At 36.2% G+C, this 19,984-nt stretch overlaps 1 protein-coding gene across 2 annotated transcripts in view; it reads left to right on the top strand.

Moving 5' to 3' along the window:
- Window positions 1–19,984, top strand: part of BRDT (bromodomain testis associated) — a 44,437-nt gene that overhangs the window by 13,594 nt on the left and 10,859 nt on the right. For both annotated transcript variants that reach the window (XM_072419889.1, XM_072419890.1), the window contains 10 exons: window positions 164–529; window positions 947–1,075; window positions 2,075–2,242; window positions 2,709–2,893; window positions 3,935–4,218; window positions 4,731–4,847; window positions 5,333–5,470; window positions 17,748–17,794; window positions 18,753–18,909; window positions 19,538–19,647. In XM_072419889.1, the coding sequence (XP_072275990.1) occupies window positions 164–529; window positions 947–1,075; window positions 2,075–2,242; window positions 2,709–2,893; window positions 3,935–4,218; window positions 4,731–4,847; window positions 5,333–5,470; window positions 17,748–17,794; window positions 18,753–18,909; window positions 19,538–19,647 (1,701 nt within the window). The remainder of the gene's footprint in view (window positions 1–163; window positions 530–946; window positions 1,076–2,074; window positions 2,243–2,708; window positions 2,894–3,934; window positions 4,219–4,730; window positions 4,848–5,332; window positions 5,471–17,747; window positions 17,795–18,752; window positions 18,910–19,537; window positions 19,648–19,984) is intronic.

Genomic DNA, 19,984 nt, shown 5'->3' with positions numbered 1-19,984 from the left:
CCCCCCCCCCCCCAGTTCAAGTCTCCTGTGGCAAAGGTCCTAGATGTTGTATGAGTTATGAATGTTGTTGCTTCATGTTTGTATGTTACAATTTGGTTTTGTGCCTTACAGGTGCTTAAAAATTGGTAATTTTTCAAAACATTTTTTTCTTAAATACTTCTAGGCTAATAAGGGCATTAAACGGAAAGCTGACACCACCACACCAGCTGTATCTGTCATTGCAAAAAGCTGTGAATCTTCTCCCACTCCTGTTAAACCAAAGCAGGCAGATACACCGTTAGGAACAGACAACAGGTTTTCAGAGACTTTAAGCAGAGATCTTCCTGATTCTCAACAACCAGTTGGACCAATCAACTCTAATCAGTCGAGTGAACAGCTGAAACACTGCAATAGCATTTTAAATGAGTTGATGTCTAAAAAGCATGCTAACTATGCTTGGCCTCTCTACAAGCCTGCTGATTCATCAGTGCTCGCCTTTCCTGGTTCAGGTGACCTTGTGGCCTGTCCCATGGATTTGACAACTATCAGGGTAAGTTCATCATGTCAATGTAGTGTTGTCTAAGAAGCCATAAACAATGATATAATGTAGACTGAAAGATGAGAAATGTCGCACAATTAGGTTAAAAATCCTTAATTTGGGAAATGCTATTTGTAATAAATAATATCCTATTGTAGATATGAAAAAGAACTATTACTTATGTCCTGGATCACATTCAAAGCTCAAGGGCTACCTAGTTCCTCATTAACTGCAGAAAGGAAGAGGGAGAGTTAGCACAGTCTGAAATTCTCTGTTCTAGAGAAAAGTAAAGTTTTGTTTTGTGACTGCACGTATACCTAACAATTATACATATATTTGGGTCTTTAGTGTGCTAAATGTTCAGGATGTTCTGTATTTATGAATGTTTTTCTTTTATTCTATTTTTTTTTATTTTTTTTTTTAATAAAGGATAAAATGGAGACTGGACAATACAAAGACACCCGTGAGTTTGCATCTGATGTTCGCTTAATGTTTGCAAACTGTTATAAATGTAATCCCCCGGACAGTGAAGTGGTTAACATGACTCGGAAGTTACAGGTATAGTTTGTGATCAATCTGTACAATTTCTTTTCTTTTTTTACATATATATATAAAACCAAAGTATGAGTTTTCATATGCTTAAACATTAGAACATGTTTTTTGTTATCCAGAGTGCTTTTATGAACAGAAAAATTACCCATTTTTACTGCCAATATAACTGTGCAGTAAAATCCTTTTTTAGCTGCTTTTTTTTTTTTTTCTCCAAAATATAGCAGTGATGGCCACCCATATTCTTTCGTTCTTCCAAAATTCTAAAATCCTGGTGCCTGTGTAGTAGAGAAATAAATCTCATTGCTGGGTTCACAACTCCTGGAATCCCTTATAACATTGTTTTTGCATCTTTTTTTGGGTGGCTAAATTAAAGCATTTGCTGCTCTTGCCCAACTCAGGTATTTGACCCATGCTGTTATGGGTCCTTTTCTACCACCATCCCAGTGCGACTTTCTATGAAATTCATCACAGACCTTCCAACGTCTGATGGTTACATGGTAACTTGGGTTTAAGCTGCCTAATTATTTTCACATTTGGTTACTAATACCTCCGTTCCTGAATACATTTTCTGTCTTCTTCTCAAGCTTCTCCTTCCACAATCTTGAAATAAAATGTGGTTGATCACATTCCTAAACTAAACTCATCTCAAGGTAGACTTCAGTACTTTTTTGACAAGAAAGCTGCTTTTTTTTCAAACCCAAGGAGCTAATGTAACATCTACCTTGACTCCAATCCAGTCAGAATTTGATTGTTACTACCAATCTTCAATTGGTCTGCTGCTAATCAAAGGTGTGGCTTACACATGGGTTCTGAATACTAATCCTCTTTAGTCTTAACATTTTCACCCAGCAATTGTTTCTAAGCTGTTGAAAAAAAAAGGTAAACCATATGTCCATATTGTGGAGTTTTTTAAGATAATTTTTTATTGTTATTTGTTTTACAATTACAATGTTGTGTGTCTTAGGATTTTAACATATTAATGGTTTTTTGTTGATTTCATTTCAGGATGTGTTTGAGACCCTATTTGCGAAAATCCCTGATGAACCTGTAAACTTTACTACCCAAAATTCATACAAGACATCATCCAGTGATAGCAGTAGTTCAAGTTCTTCTTCTTCCTCTTCTGATTCTGAAGCTGAGAGGTCACGACAGCTCGCCGTTTTGCAAGAGCAGGTAAGCTGGACATGTTTATTACAGAGCACAGAACAACATAACAATGGGTGTGGGGTGTTGACACTTGAAAAAGGCAAGTAATACCCTTTGTTAAATTTTTATGATCTTTATCTGTTCAGTAGACATACCACCTCACCGACTTTAAAGTAAAACAAAAGCAGATGACTTGACACTTGATGTCACGCATGTCTGGAATTAGATTGGGCATTAGTGTCACATCATCAGGGCACCTGGAAAAAAGTAGAAAGATGATGCAGTAAATGAAGGGAAATGTTGGAACAGTAAAAAGATTTAGACAATGAGATTTACTAGGGGAGAACCAAGAAATAGAGGTAAATGCTCCACTTACTTATCTCACAGGTATTCTATAAAGTCTTCAATTCCCAATAGGACATTGTTATGAATGGGTTCTGTGTCTTCAAATTTACACCAGCAATGTCTGAACTGCTTTGCTTTCTTTTATAAGCTGAAAATGGTACAAGAGCAACTTAAGGCTTTAACCAAGGGTGCTGTTCCTAAAAAAAAGATAAAGAAGGAGAATAGAAAGAAAAAAAATAAAAGCAAGAAAAAACGAATGCTGATCAAGAAGAGCAGCCAAAAAGCAAAAAAGAAAAAGAAACGCAAGGAAACAAAGAAGAAATCTTCACTAAAGTAAGGCATTATGTTTACTACATTCCAGCACGTTTTTAAAGTGTAAGAAACTCATTGTTTTATGGGACATTTTTCAGGAATCTATAGCATCTTGATACATGGGAGTCCCATCTGTCCTAATAAAATCTAGTTCTTGATACTTTACAAACTTGGCTTTTTCAAGTGTTTGAAGAACTCTGGAAACTGATAAATACACAGATCTAAAGCTGTTTTTGTTGACCTTTCTCTTCTTCATTTCAGTAACACTTATTTCTCCTCTCCTCCACCCATTGACTGGACAGTGAAAGGCGAACATCTTGTAAATTGCCCTTGTATTAGTAAAGTAACACTACCCTTTTTCTGGAGAGAAGGGGACATTTGGAGACCCATGAAAAGATGTGTTGGAAACATACAAAAAGAAATATGTGATTTTATATAGAACACAAATACAAGCAAACAGGTCGATTTGGTCACCAGCTCTGTTTTCTCTCTGAAAACAAAGCTAGGCCCAGTATTTAGTAATATGACAACTCTGGGCTTTTTTCACTGCCATTTTCCAGAGCAACATGTAGATTCCACATGAACAGCATCAATAAAATACAAGTGGTATTTCTGACGGGGTATAGAATGCACTTGTTAAGGAAGCCATTTGTTTCTCATCTTACTTACCAGGTTTTTTTTTACATCAGTAAAGACAATATAGCTTTGCTAGGACTGTGATTCTATAGTAAAGAAACAGAAGTGCACACCTATAGGGTCACTTTTTGTGCTTTTTGGCAATCCGCAAGCTTGATTTAACATTGTGTAATGCATTAAAACTTTACTTACCTGGAGTGCTACCCCTTTTCCTCCATGTCTGGATGCTGAAGTTCAGATATTTACTGCAGGCTAATAATACAAGAATATTGTATTATTAAAAATACCATTTCCTTACAATAAGCCATAAATGGATTAAATGTAGTCTTGAATCGTTCACCTAAAGCATAGAAGTGTAGATGGCTTGATTTTTTTTTTAATTTAAAATAGAAGGTTTAACTTGTGTTTATTCTTCTATGCTCAAAGTGATTCCAAAAACAAGAAAAAGAAGTTGGCAGTTTCAGAAGATGAAGATAATGCTAAGCCTATGAGTTATGATGAAAAGAGACAGCTAAGCTTGGACATCAATAAATTGCCAGGGGAAAAACTGTCTCGCATTGTGCACATCATCCAGTCTAGAGAGCCATCCCTGAAAGAATCCAATCCTCATGAAATTGAAATAGATTTTGAAACATTAAAACCATCTACCTTGAGAAGTTTGGAAAAATATGTTGCACTTATCCTGCGGAAGAAACCTAAAAAATCAAATGGTATGTACAGCTGATGAAAACTCTGTAGGAATAGCACTGCGCCTTTTTTCTTTTTAATTTAAATTTGAATAATGTAGTTTTAAATGCAAACACAATATTTTAAATAATTCAAACAAATGACTTTATCCCCACATTCAAATGTGATGTAAAAAAACATTGAACTTTTCTTTAGAGGTGGCATGTAAGCCCATGTAATGGAGTAGTGTGTACAAGGTCTAGGGGAGAACATTAGTATAATATTGTTGCAATTCCATTAGGTGACATGGTGCTAGAATGGTACAGTGTAACTTTGTATTTTATGTAGATGTTTATAAACTTGAGCTTGGACAAGAAAGGCAATGTTAAAACTTTTTACATTACACAGCCGTATGCCAAGCTTTAAACATTTTGCAAAGAACAGATGTAGGCCAAGTCTGCAGAATCATGCTTCAGACCTAACTGATTCCAAAACAACTAAAGAATGACCTGGAATGTTTGCCTATTTAAATGTTAAAATTGTATTCTATTTGTAGCTGAAAAACCCTTAAAATCAAAGGATGAACTGAATAAAGAAAAAAAACAAGAACTTGAAAAGAGGCTTCAGGATGTTAGTGGACAACTAAACTTTGCCAAGAAGGGTAAACTTGCAGGTCTGTGGCTGAAGATAATGTTTCCGTATGTCTTTAATACACTGATGTGCTTTCAGGCCAAATTAAAACTTGTTTATTCAAAACTATGGCTAACCCTGGTGGAAGTTAATTATATTTATTAGGCGGCCAACATTGAAATCCGTAATCTCAATTTACCTTGATAAAAACTGCAATATGCATCAAGAAGCCACTGTGTTTGCATTGTCTTTTCTGACATATCCCACCCCATCTGACAATAACTAGTCTACATGTGCAGCCCACCTTGTCAGATGACCGGCACATATTGACCAATTTTAATATTCTGCTGTTTTCCTGCAAGGAGCAAATTTTCATATTACATTGTGTACTGGAAATCATTGATTTGTCAACCAAATTTCCATCTCTGAACATTTAATTTTGCACATGGTGAAGATTGGAGCTTCTCTAATATTTGTTGAAAATGTTGGTTGTGATAGGCTGTAAACTAATATTTTGATTTGTGTCAGGTCACATGGATGAAGCCACAGCTGTGCCTCAGGTCATGGGAGGACCAAGTCGACTAAGTGAAAGCAGCAGCAGTTCTTCATCTACATCAGATAGTAGCAGTGACTCCAGCTCTTCAGATAGCAGTGACTCGGACTCAGGTTAGCTGACAACCTGGCATTATCTAGGTGGCAGCACTCTGATCTGTCCTGACTTGCACTTATAAAATTCTTCCCTACTTTTTTTTTTACTATTCATGCTTATTAGAAGTAGGCATTTTTTTCTGTTATATCTTAAGTTATTTCACTTCTTGGGTTGCATAAATACAAATCATATATGATTCCACCTAAATTTTGAGAGTTTAGATTTGGATAGATTTTTATGTTGGACAAAAACAGTTTAATTTCCTGCGTTGAATGAATATTTTATAATTTGTGCCTTTCAGAGACGTTGTGCATCCTATATTCCAATCAGCAGCAACATCCATATATTCTATTTCTTTCTGTAAAAGGTTGCTGTTTAGTTGTTTTCAGTAGGGATTTGCTACACAACTCTAGTCCTATTGTTATGCTAATGTTTCATTAAATCCTTTCTACAGTGATTGACATAGGCTGGCATTGGATACCTTTTATCACTATAATAGGATGCTTCAGTAGGTGTGCGTAAATAATTTATCAGCTAGGTTAGGAAACTACAGTGTTAGGAACTAAGATTTCCCTTACTACAAAATGAAAATGTACTTTTAGGAAATCTGTTAATAGTGTGAGAAAGTTCTATTGCCTTGGTACTTTTTAGGTCTGTACTTCCCTAAGCCTGTATGTTCCCTGCTTTGTGAGGAAATTGTGTTTACAGCATGGCATGAGAACAGTACACACACTTTCCTATATAGTCTATAATTCTCTATAAAAAAGCAAATATCAATTTTCAGCAACTGTACCTTACACGTAACACAACTTGGAGTTGCAATTGTTGGCCAGACCTGAGAGCTTTGGTAACAATTGGTCCTCCAGATACATTGATAAGAAGAGTTTCTCCAGTAAGATTATTTAAAAAATACTAAAAACATACAGAATATGCATATGTGTTAAATTCAACAAATCCATGCAATGAAATCTTTAGTGTACTGGGCAAAAATGTGATCCATGCATTAGCAAATCGTTTTCATATCTGTGTTAGGTTTTGTGAATAAATTAGTAAGTCTGTAGTTTCATCAAGCTAGTTACCAGACCCTGGGTTATAGCAGGTACCTGTACTTGCCTGCACACAAAACAACTTTCCACACCAAATTGTTACACACACACCCTTACTGTTACTTTGTAAATGTTTTGGGTGATTTTGCTTACTAGTAATATGTGCATGCTAGAACATACCAGAGGTAATTTACTAAATTTGTAATACTAATTTTTTTAAGGTACACCTGTCACCAGCTTAACTAGTTGGAATTGAGCCAAGTAGTAAAAAAATATTAAGAATTGCAGGGTACCTTCATTAAATAGTAACACAGAATACCTCTGTTTTAGCACTATGAATGCATTTTTTAACAGGAGCTTGCTTCTGAGGCACATTCAGTAATATGCCAGTCAGTACTGATTACCACTAAAAATGGATTTCTGTAGACTTTTTGACCAGATACAAACAAGGCCATGTGGACGTGACTGCATCCACTATATGGTCTATACATTCCTATGCTACCACTGCACTTTCATGTTGGATGTAAAACCTTATGACTTACTAATTCAGTGGTATAACTTGTTTAAACAGTTTTCTTATCCATCTAACCATAAAAAACTGTCAGTTTTGTCATTTAAGCTGTTCTGTTACCCATATTCGTTAAAATGCACATGTCACTGCATCCAAACTTAAATAATAAAAATCATCAAATTATTTGTGTCTTCATTTTTATTTGTTTTAGTTCAGTTTACATCATATATAAAAATGCCACCGACAGCTTTAACAAGAATTTTTTTTTTTTGCTGTGCTGTATACAAGCAGAAATATTAGTCATTATAATAACATTTTTGCATCAGAACGCAAGCTTTCATCCTGCACATAGCCATACCAGAATAATAGGATAATAGGCAGCTGATTTAAGTGCTGTTTGAAGGGATTGCTATCACTGAAGTCCTTTACATTATATATCATTTTATTCAGCTTCCCAGTGGATCTCCTTCAACGAGCCTGATTTATTAAAGCTCTCCAAAGCTGGTGGATACACGTTCATCAGTGAAGCTGGGTGATCCAGCAAACCTGAAATGGAACTGGTCCAGGATTCAAAACATTTGCTAGCATATCCATTCCAGGTTTGCTGGATCACCCAGCTTCACTGATGAAAAGTGTATCCTCTCCAGCCTTGGAGAGCTTTATTAAATCAGGCCCAATGTGGGGGTGCATGATTCTTCCTGTGAGCCAGGTTATTTTGGAAAAGTCACAAAAAACCATTGCACAGATAAAAGACATTTGGAAATTGTGAGGCACATATACTAAATTGGAAGGAAATATATTCAACCAGACACAGAAAGAGGAACCTAAACACATGTATTATATGCATGTTTTTAGGTAGTGTACAAGTAATATGAAGGGGGGCCTTGGTTCCAATTTTTCAATCCGAGAGCTATCTTTAAAGTGAGTAAAGCTAAATACCGGTGTAAACATAAATCTCTCCCAATGTTGTACCTCTGAATATTTAGATTCTTGCATGAACCAATGCATAACTAATTAATAATAAAATAATAAATAATTCTTTCAAAAGCCCAGGAATGACAAATCTAAAAAGTTATAATTATTGTTTATTGGTCTTTGCCATTTGTGTGAGAACAGAAGGTTGAATAATGTATGCAAAAATCTACAATGACTTGATACCAAGGAGGGGATGTTCATGAACATAGGAGAATTGATAAACTACACTGGAAAATAAAATTGAATTTACATACAACCGTTTACTTCTGCAGGAGGCAGTGTTACACAAAGGGAATTTTGGCAGGGGTTTAGTGAGAATTGCTACAGATGGTATAAGCATTGGGTGGAGAGCTGGAGAACAGTTTTTAGGTCAGGGATGCCCAACACGTCGATCGCGATCTACTGGTAGATCGCAAGGGCAATGCAAGTCGATCGCAGAACCCTCACTCAGCTCACTGGCTCCGTCCACTTACGTCACCAAGGGCTGCCATAGTACTTCGCCTGTGGTAGCGCGTCCTGCGGGGACGTAGTCTCTCTCTTTTTCTCATTGCACCTTAGCTAGAACTTCTCTTTATGTATATTCTTATAAATTGAAGGCATATACTTGTTTCTTTCCCTGTATCCATTATCTTGATTTCTAATGGTTTTAAAATTTTAACTTTCAGAGGATCTAAATATACACTTCTTTTTTGTAGAGTGGCTGTTACATGTCACTTGACAAAGGCTTTAAAGCTGCCTCATTTTTTTCCATTTAACTAAATGGAATAGAGATAGTTAAAGTCAGTTTAAGACGTCATTGGGGTAAGGTAATGGCCAGAAATGTACAGAATTGTATTGTGCCATTCATGTTCATGCTGTTATGCAAGGAAAACAATTTATATTTTAAATATAAAGTATACTCGGTATATATTATTAAACATATGTTTAGCATTTTTATTGTTGGTAGATCATTTTTACTTGGTCATTTTAAAAGTAGTTTGCAAGCCAAAAAAGTGTGGGCAGCCCTGGTTTAAGTAATAATCTCTATAGTTTTAGCAGAATTTATTACCTGGATAAAAGCTATATTATTTAGAAAGTTGCATTAATGTAATAGTGTCACTAGATGGCGCTATTACCCAAGAATTATTGATAAAGTAATGCTAATAGGAAAGTATTTATAATCCATGTGCTAGTATTTGGCTTTTTCAAAATCAGCCCTAAAACATGGTACCGTAATTGCTATCTGTTGAGTACTAATGCACTTTAGTACCTCTACACAGTGCTTGATGAATATTGCCTCTGGAATCCCAGGGATCTTTTTTCTAGGAAGGGATGCTTGGGCTTCAGAAGTGGGTCTGGTTCTCCTTTCATTGTATTTTGACAGTATTTCTGTGCATAGCTACCATATACATTACTTATCCATTAAGTTGTTTGATGATACTGATTTATTTGTTTACAGACGTCACTACAGTTTTCTGTTGCTAAAGTGACTACAATACTGAAGAATAGATTTGAACAGACCTATGAAATTTGGTGATTTCTGTGCAATTTCCCTAAAGCACACCTAGGGGTCTATCTATAAAGCAGTGATTCTAACATCCCTGGTGGAGAATTTTCGATGTGTTTAAATGACTGATTTTCCACAGGCAATGTTTCGGTGAATGTGAGATTCACTGTTTTATAAATAGACATTTTAAAACATAAAGGAAAATATTGCTGAGTTGCATGGACAGCCTTATTACGCAGCTAGTCATGCAACAGAATAAACAATGTTGCATTTTAAAGAGACCTATTTTGGATCCCCAGCTCTTCCTACTCATAATTTGCCTAGACCAGCCAAATGTGACTGTGGGGATTGATGATCAGGCTTCTCACCTGTCGGAGCCTGGGGGTTCACTTATTAGGTTTTCAAATTTAACCTTGTAATTTAGAAATTTAGAGCTGTGATTTTTAGAATCTATCTGCATACTGATCCAGCCAGGGTTGTCACATAATGATGGGTCATTTCTAGAGATAGCTAGAATGTACTTTAAAGCCTAAATCCAATATGTAATACATAAATCCTTCAGGTAATACAATTTATATCCTGTTTTTTATTATGAAGAGGTTAATAAAATAGGTTACTCACTTGGCTGTGATGTCTATTAGGGTTTTGTAAAAATAAATAAATAAAACATCCAGGTATGATTTAACTTTTGACCTTCAGACATTCCACCAGGGAATGTCTGATTCCCTCTTTTATAAATAAATCTCTAAATGTGTTTTCTATAATAAAAGCAGTACCTGAATATGATATAGTATAAGCCTTTTGAAGTTTCTATGCATCAGATCTCATGCTGTGAAAAGTAGAATGTAAGTAGAACTTAAATTAAAGTAATGTGTGAACAATAGATATGCTGATAGGAGGTGAAAACAGGGTGACCGATATGATGCTGGCTAGCATTTAATTCTTAAGCAAAGGTCATCTACTAACAATTAGTAGCTTCTATTGTACTTCTATGGAGAAGGTTAATATTGCAGAAAAGGTTTTCACTTTTGATGGTTGAATTTATTTTTTCTCCCTGGAGTTTTACATTAATTGATTTATTAATGATTATTATCATATGCCGTGGGTATCCCTGATCTCTTTGTGGACTTTTGACCTATGTCAAAAATGTATCACATTATTCTATATTCTTGTGCGTAAAATATACACAGTTGTGCTCATTAGGTTACATTACCTTGACACAATTTATAAGATGTGTGTCATTCTTTAAAAAGAACATGGTTAAAAGGCAACACAGTTCATTTACTTTAAATCCAAATGTAACTATAAGCCATCACAGAATAGCACAACCATTAAACAAAACCTAGCAGTAAAGGAAAATAATGAGATGGTCCCTGTTCAAACATTTGCATAACCTTATTTCCTAATACTGTGAACTGCCCCCTTTAGCATTATTAATAGCATGCAGTCTTTTGTGATAGCTGTGGATGAGGCCCTTGATTTTGGTAAGAAACTTCCAGGTCTCATAATTTCTTTGGTTATCTTGATTGAATTGCATGTTTGAGATCTCCCCCGTCGACGGGCGTATGCACTGACATCATCAGGAGGGACGCGTATGCGAACGCTGAGTGTACTAATTCTTTCCGTACTTCCATGCAAAAAGCTTTACATTTTTTGCATGGAAATTTATTTTAGATTGTAGGCTTTAATTCTTAGGCATAACTCACCAAAATATCTCCAAAATTGATTAAAACATTAATAAACTGAAAGAAAAATATTAAAAAACATTATAAAAAAAAAATCTTTAAAAAAAAAAGTGTGTAATGTAACTGTACAGTAGCTTATATTATTTATATAAAAAATTATATATATAAAAATTATATATAATATAAAGATTTCTTTGTATTGGACAATACAAAGTGATTTAAATTTCCCACCTCCCGCCCGCACCGACGCATGTAGGGAAACCCCGGAGATCGTCACTGCACACGCCGGGGGAAGACAGAAGAGAGAAGACGTCTCCGGAGGAGCTGCGGGGACAAGGTAAGTGTTTGGTTTTTTTTTCAGTTGTAATCCGATTGTCATACAATGTTGCTTTTTTAGCTATGCTTTTAGCAAGTTTTCGTGGTTCGGGGTAACCTCCCAGGTGGTTAAATTGTTTTTTTTTTTAATTTTTAGTCTTCTCACACCAAAGGACTCCAGTTCCATGGTAGTGTTTTACCGAGAACTTCATGGCTTTGACCCCTTCCAGATGAAAAATGAGTGTGAGGGCATATGACAGCCTAAAATCTTAGTATGTAACTGTGCAAAAATCAGGTCTTTGCGATTCCTAAAACTGTTTTTTCTTTTAGTGAGAAGCTGATGGCAGAGGCACAAGCAAGTTTGGCGTCGTCGAGTTACGGGCTGTCAAGAAGTTTTGTTTCTCCAGGGAAAGTCAGCAAAGGACATTTACACTGAGATGTCACAAACACTGGGGGAGAAGTGTTCTTCCTACAGCACAGTCAAAACCTGGATATCTTGTTTCAAGACTGGGGATATCACCCTTGAAGATGAGCCCCGCAGTGGGCGCCCCCCAACCTCAACTGTCCCGGCAACATGCGATGCTGTCCATGAGCTGATTATTGAGGACCGGCGAATATCCGCAAAAAAGATAGCCCAGCTACTTGACATCTCACGGAAGCCTGTTGGGTTTGTTATCACCACTATCCTAGATATGGGCAAGCTTTCAGCAAAGTGGGTGCGGAAATGTTTGAACATTGATCAGAAGAAGGAACGAGCTGAAGCATCCAAAGCTGTTTTTGCCCATTTTGAAGCTGTTCAGGCCTTTTTGGCTAGGTTAGTGACTGAGGATGAAACCTGGCTCCACATCTATGATCCTGAAACCAAGGAACAGTCAAAGGAATGGCGCCACAGCGGGTCCCCGTGTCCAAAGAAGTTCAAAACCCAGAAATCAGCCAAAAAAGTAATGGTGTCCATTCTTTGGGACAAAGACGGTATTCTGTTGGTGGACTACCTACCTCAGGGCTCTAGTATCACCGGACAGTATTATGCTAGCCTCCTAGACCAGCCAAAGGAGGCAATTAAGACGAAACTCAGTGGAAAGTTGAATAAGAGGATCCTTTTTTTCCAGGACAATGCACCTGCGCTCATGACCAACGTTGTGGCTGCCAAATTGAACACCTTGGGTTTCCAATTGGTCCTCCATCGCCCCTACTCACGTGACCTGGCCCCTTCAGACTATTATCTGTTCCTGCATTTGAAGAAACGCCTGAAGGGGCGACGTTTTGAGGACATTTCTGACGTCAAAGAGAGCTGGTTTGCGGCCCAAGCAAAGGACTTTTATTTGAACAGTCTAGAAAAGCTGCAAATACGCTGTACCAAGTGCATCAGTCTCAGGGGGGAATATGTTGAATAAATATGTTATTTCATAAATCTGGCTCTCTTCTTTCTGGGCAAAGCCAGGAACTTCTCAGCACCCCCTTGTATGGTCTGGGTTTGCTTTAGTTTGTCAGGTTCAACAAAAAATGTACCCAAAAATTATTTTAGCTGACTACATGAATATACTGAATAACACGTTTTTTCCATCATTTTTTTTTTTTTTTCCTGATGGCATAAACACATCCCAAGATGACAATGCCAGGATTCCTTTTGCTTAAAATGTTCTCAGTTTAAGCTAATTGTATCCTGGCCTTGGTTCAGGAAGCAAGAAACATAATTTTCAGACATGAATTGGCCCCAATGAGAATCTTTGAGATGTGCTAGGGAAGGCTTTATTGATGCAGCAATATGACAATATTATAATATTGTACACTCCCATAATTATTACAAGATCTTGGCAAAATAATGCAACCCTGGATGGACCTAATTGTTGTGACATTACCTAAGCTTATTGAAGTGATACTTTAGTGCATGTGTGCTATAATCAATGCTAATAATACTAATAATAATATTATATGTGTGTGTGTGTGTGTGTGTGTGTGTATATATGTGTATATATATTATACAAATAAATACATATATAAATGTTCGTGTGTGTGTGTACATAAGTATTTAATATATACATATATCTACATATATATTCCCCCTTCCAACCCACATAGTCTGACAGTGTTCTTACCATATTCTGTATATGCATAGAATAAACTGAAAAATAACTAATTTAATTTCCCCTTCTCCATTTTACCTCTCCTAATTTATTCATGTCTATCCTTATTAATTTGTGCTATGTCTACTTTCATTTTTCTTCTGTATCGCAACTGCTGTCAGATTCTCCACTGAATGAGGAAAATGTATTCCAATCTTATTTATAATGTCACAAAAATGCATATTGGTTTTTGGGTAAAACTGAATAATATATTTGTTTTCTGCTTGGAAAACATCTGCCCTGGAATACAATTAATTCTGCATAGCATGGTGTATGGCATAGTTATTATGTAAACAAGAAGAGATTTTTGCTTAATAAATGCCAAACGTTGTGTTTATTTGTTCATGATTTTTATGTTTTCTTATTTTTGACTCTGCCTACCATTTAGTCAAATTTAAAACCATTTCAGAAACCTTTTTCAAGTTCATGTTGTATATGCTGTTTTGGCCATATATTTGCAAAAGTCTTGCTGCCATCACATTGAGTTCCATTTATTAGGAAAGTAAACTACAGTAAATAGAAATGGTAAATATATGGGCTAGTGTGCTTTGTACTATTTACAAATAACCAGTCCTTTATAAAAAAATAAATAAATAACTTTCTGCCCCTTCAGTGACCCAAGTTTAACATAAGGTTCGTTGGTACTTCATTAATGAAAACATGGTGGTTAGACTCTGTGATGAAATGAAGGCCTAGCAAAAGATTGTCTCCCTGGATGAGCTGCCATCTCCCAGTGGAGTTTGTTTACTACTTTTTAAATATATAATTTAACCTCCCCCTGGAATGTTTTGCCTGTATGTGGTAGGTGCTCCCTGGGATGGTCCTGGTCTCCTTAACCCCCTCATCCACTTTTTCCCTTTTCTTTCTTGGCTAGTTTCTTTCCTCTGTTCCTGTCCTTGGTTCACTTTTGTGTCTTGCCTGGTAGTAAAGGCAGAGGTTCTTTTTGTAATTTTTTCCTTTTGTGATTGTTTTAATAGCTGCACAGTTCTATTGAAGCTCCAGATTTGGAGGGTTTGGTATAGCCTATGTCTCGTTTTGGAAGGCTGTATGTATATGTATTTGAGGACCTTTGTAAAAGCATTGATTTGTTTGTTCTTTTGTACTTTTTTTGCATTTGTTGCTTTTGATATTTCTTTGAAAAATTTCAACAAAAATCATTGAAATGAAACATTTTCTGGATCTATTTTCAGAACAATCATAGGTTAGTAGCATAAAGTCTTTGTGCTGCCTCCAGAACATTAAGGTGGGAACCGACATTTAACTACTTTGTATTAGTTGAAAATGGAAAGCTATTTTTTTGCTATAGACAAAAATGTTCTTCCCTAGACACAGGATTTTGTGGTGTTGATTTTATTTTTTCTCTTGTAATATCTTAAAAAATTTTTTTGCAGGTTTTAAAGACCTGTACCTAGGCTGTTCTGAGCTGCATTTATGAAAACTAAGAAAATGGAAAGGTGGAGGTGTATATTACACAATGAGATGTCTGTATTTAATTTTTCTCATCTGAAAAGGACACCTGAAATGTGGTTGCATTGGCTGGATTTCCTGTCACCTGCATGCTTACATGATCTATATATACATACTCTTCTGATAGCCGTTGGGTATTTATATAGCAGTTACCAGAAAGGACAAGACAAAATTATACCTCCTCTTTGTCTGTCTGTTCCAATACTGTACTGATCTGTCATCCAGGTGTAACGTGCACTTTGTTTGGTCTCTTGTTCTTTGTGAAGATCATAACTTTTTGAAGAAACTACTGTATGTAACTTTCAGAAAAAGTTTTGGAAGCTTCTGTGATTTACTATGGTGTTTAAAAAGGTTTTTGCCTTTACTTAAGAGCTCTCTGTAAACACCATTGAGTGCTGCCAGCATGGATAGCAGGAGCAGAATTTCTACCATAGCTGCCAAGCAGGTTATTATTGCAGAAAGGGGCAGGTAATGTCCCTTCTGCAATAACCCCTTCTACCTGCCTGATCACTACAGGTATCTAACAAAAAAGCTGAGTTGCGCAGTGTCCGCTTTGATTTCCAGGACACCCAGCAATCCCAGCTTCCCTTGCAAGGACTGGGAATGAATGATCATCCCGGGGATGGGCACAGGGGAGTATCGCAGGTTAAGTTTTGTCTTAAGGACTAGTAAGCTACAATATGTGAACTTGGGTGATCACAGGAGGTACCCTTTGTCCCTAAAACCAGAGCTCTCTATGGAAATCTCCCAACCCCTACTATCAGTTCCATGTCCATCCTCAACTGTCTTCTTTTGGTTCTATAGCTAAGGGTGGGGAGTAATGAGGTACAAGCAGCAGGGAGGGAGAGACTTAGAGACCAATTTTGGGAGCAGAAGTTACATTTGCATAAATAAACATTTAAATTTTTTAGACATACAGGCTGCTGTTGTGAAGATTTCTAAAGACAAAAAGTTTTATTCAATGTCTTTACATGTCTTTCACACTATAATCGTAATATATTTGTTAACACAGGCTTATGTTAGGGTTTGTGATATGACCGAGGTTGCAGTGTATAAGCCTTGCCTGTGCTATTCTCATAATCTTGACCAGGTTCAAGGTTTTTTTTTTTTTTTGTTTTTTTTTATATAAATACCCAAACCCCAAATTTTTTGTAAACCTTTGTAAACCACCCACACTTAACTATCTAGAAGTAATATAGTGTTATAATATATTGGTATATAGTTATTTAGTGAAGGTTGGCAACTACTTATGTATTCAGTAGATGTTGGTTCCATTTAAATAGATGGGATGCATTTTGAAGGATATTATGCCAGCAAACCACCCTAGTTGTACAGCAAGGTTTTTCTACCATCTCACCCTGAATGTACAGCATGACTATCCAACCACCCTGTCCTCCATTTACAGCAGGATTATACCTTTTATTGTAAAACAGAAATATACTTTTGTTTCACCCACTTTGTACCGGAGGGCTATCTCAACATTTAAGAATTGGTGTACAGTCTGACTGTCCTATGTTTACCCCTCGGTGTACAGCCAGACTATTTTTATTTTCACTATTCCTGATAAAGCTGTTCTACCCTGCATTCCACCCATATTGTGGACCTTTTGCCCTACATAGTTTGACTCACATCTTCCCATGTGTATCGAACAATATTGGCTGTTCCACCCTATGTGTAAATTAGGACTAGCCCCTAATTCCACTACCCTTGTAGAGCACCACTCTCAGAAGAAAGCTGTTCACCCTTAGTGTAGTACAACACTACCCCTATGTTCACCTTAACCAACAGTGTTACCTTTTAATTTAGGGAAACACCAACTCTTGAATTAGAACAATGTTGCCCTACTGTTGCCCTTCAGCTTAGTAATACAACCCCTTTGTTCACACTTGGTGCTGAAGGACCCTACCCCACTATCCTCAATGTAAACCAACACTACCCTGCTGTTCACCCAGTGCAGAACAACACAAAACCCCACTATTTGCTCTTTTACTAATTTGTGTAAAAGAGCATTACCCAACTGTTCAGTCTTGGAATAATTCTACCCCACTTCAAAAACCTCAGTCTTAAGTTAACACTTCCTTTCTATTCACCCTCGGTGTGGGGCAGTTAACATTATCCCCTCTGTTCACTCTGTGTAGAGTTATTCTCGCTGGTATCGGTCAGTCTTCGTTGGCCTTAAACCATGGAATTTATTCACTGACAACTACCTTGTATCTTTACAAGTAATTCATCAAATCACTTTCCTAAGCACTGTAGTTTGTGCTCCTTCTAACATTTGTATGTATTACCTTTTGATGATGCCCCTGATTAAAATCTCTGGATTTCTTATGTCCATAAGATATGGGGGGGGGGGGGAGGAAAATTTGTATTTACAAAATTGTATTGCATAACAAACCTTTAATGAATGGTATATTTTTGACAGATATATCTAGTTTTCTCATTTTACAACAACCATGGGTATAAGTTGGTAAAAGATATACCTATATATAATCTGAAATAGACTTTAGAATTGTATTGGAGTTTTCAGATTAATAGATATAGAAGCCTTCTGGTACATTCAATCTTTTAGCAGTTCATCACATTGATGTATGTATGATAGTTATAGCCATATGTATCATCTGAAATTGAGCTTCTGCTGGAAAAAGTTATAATGCAAAAGTTACATGTTTGCTTTTCTCATTTTCAGAAACTCAAGCTTCTAATAAGAATATTCCTCTTCTGAAAGAAAACTGGGTAAATTCTAATTACCAATGCTGACACATTTCATACTGTGAATTTTATAGTTCAAGTAGAGAGAGAACATTATTAGCTCAGCTAATACAATATAAAATATGCATTAGATATCTGCACTGAGATTGTTTCAACAAAATATTTTAAATTTTTTTTCCATGCCATATACACTATCCGGATCGATGGGGTATTCTGAAGCACCAACCAATATTGTGTAATGTAGTCGATTTCGTCTATATATATGGAAATGCTAGGTCATAAATCCCCAGACTTACTGTGCACTGGTTGACATGCCGTTCTACAACACTGGGATTCAATGCATCTGTTTTGCTCTGAATGTGTCTATTAGGGATGCTTTAGGATCATTTCATACTTCAGTTTACCAAAGCATGCTATCCCAGGCTCAAACACACCCGACTAAATGGGAGCAGTTGGGAATAATTTTGTGCACATGTTTGCATGCAGCTGTGGTTATGGTAGATTATGGTGTGATTGCTGAGAGCAATGAGTCGCATCTGGCACACACCACAACCTGAAATGTAATTAAAACTTGTTCACCTGCATGACAAAGCTGCTCCCAGCCTTCCTTCTTCCACTACTATGTCAACTAACAGCTGCAAGTCCAAAAGGGGCTTTCTCTAATTCTTTAACTTCACCTGCAAAAGTATATAAAACAAACAAGTAACATTGCAAAATGCCGACCCAAAGTAACTAACATTACAAAAGCATTCTACTAGCAGAGAGTTATTCTGCTTACAGAGAGCAGCCCTGTTAGGAGATTTTGCTGAGTTCCATTTTTTTTTAGCTATATTACCTTTATACACGTTAATATGTTTATTTGCTCTCTCAAAGAAAGCTTGTGTTTATATGTCTGTTCATTTAAATCACTTTTACCTCAATTATAATACCAAAAGCTATGAGAATTCAGAATGTCATGTACATTTTACCTTTTTTCCCCTAGTTACCCCATACTGTTGTATCTAAAGTGCCCTCTGCTGAATGTTCATTCTCACAAGATCAACAACATTCTGTAAAAGGCCCATCACTCAGCCAGCCAGTGAAGTCATCATTTTATAATGCAGATGAATTACCAGACAGCCTTCTCCTACCACCTTTAGGTAAATGTAAATTAATTCTGCCTTTCTCTGCTTTTTATCATCTTAAACATATTCTTTTAATGGACCATAGATTATCACAATCAAATTTAAACAATGCATTTGAGATACAATTATATACAACATGTGTTTATCTGTAAATAGGTAACATTTTTAGGCCTTTTAGGAACTACACATTTTTGTGGATACTCCACTCTTTTATTATCATTCCTGGTTTGGAAAATGTTGGCAAAAAGGATAATTGGATCAAGGTGCTTGTCAAATGAAAGACATGTTAATAATTCTTTTCTTTTAATTGTTAAATGTGAAGTAATGATAAAATCCACTATTTAGCTTTAATTGATAAGGACTACTACCTACTTATATTTAAATGTAAGACATTGTGACAAATAACACAACTCTGTGCTGATATTTTACACACCAATTGTATTGTACTAGCCACTTTCTCTCTATGGGAAGATTTTTTTCTGACAGCTTTTCTTTCCCCCTACTCCTATTTTCATCCTTACCATTTACCTCCACTCGCCTACTCCTTTCATACCCCCTACAATGAATTTTACAGAGTAAATATAAAACTATTTAGTCCTAGTATGTATAATAACATAATCTTGGTGTTGTCTCCTATGTGTAGATATAGATAGATTGCTGTCACCTATCCGATCCCCTGGGTTTGACGTTTCCAGTGATAAGGTTCAGGCTGTGCAGTCTTGTTTTAAAGACACAAGTGGTGCCTCAGTAAAGGTAAATTTGGTAAAATTATATATATATATATATATATATATATATATATATATATATATATATATTTAAATATGAACAATTTCTTGGTTCTGGCAATTACAAATATATATTTTATTGCTGCTGTTAGTAAGAGGTATGGAAATCCTTTACCTGTCAACAACTACCAATAAAAAAAAAAATGTACCTTGCCTACAGACATATGAGAGGCTCATCTTCTCTGACCTGCAGTCTCATATATGTATGCCTTCAATGGGCTTGGCTAGCATTCCCTGGCTATAGTTTACCGATTAAGGGCACATTCATATATATGCCCTGCACATATTGCAATGTGGTACCA

The sequence above is a fragment of the Pyxicephalus adspersus genome, chromosome 8 (assembly GCF_032062135.1).
Source record: "Pyxicephalus adspersus chromosome 8, UCB_Pads_2.0, whole genome shotgun sequence".
Lineage (NCBI taxonomy): Eukaryota > Metazoa > Chordata > Amphibia > Anura > Pyxicephalidae > Pyxicephalus > Pyxicephalus adspersus.
Note: the sequence above shows the minus strand (reverse complement) of the source record. Positions and strands in the feature narration are given on the sequence as shown.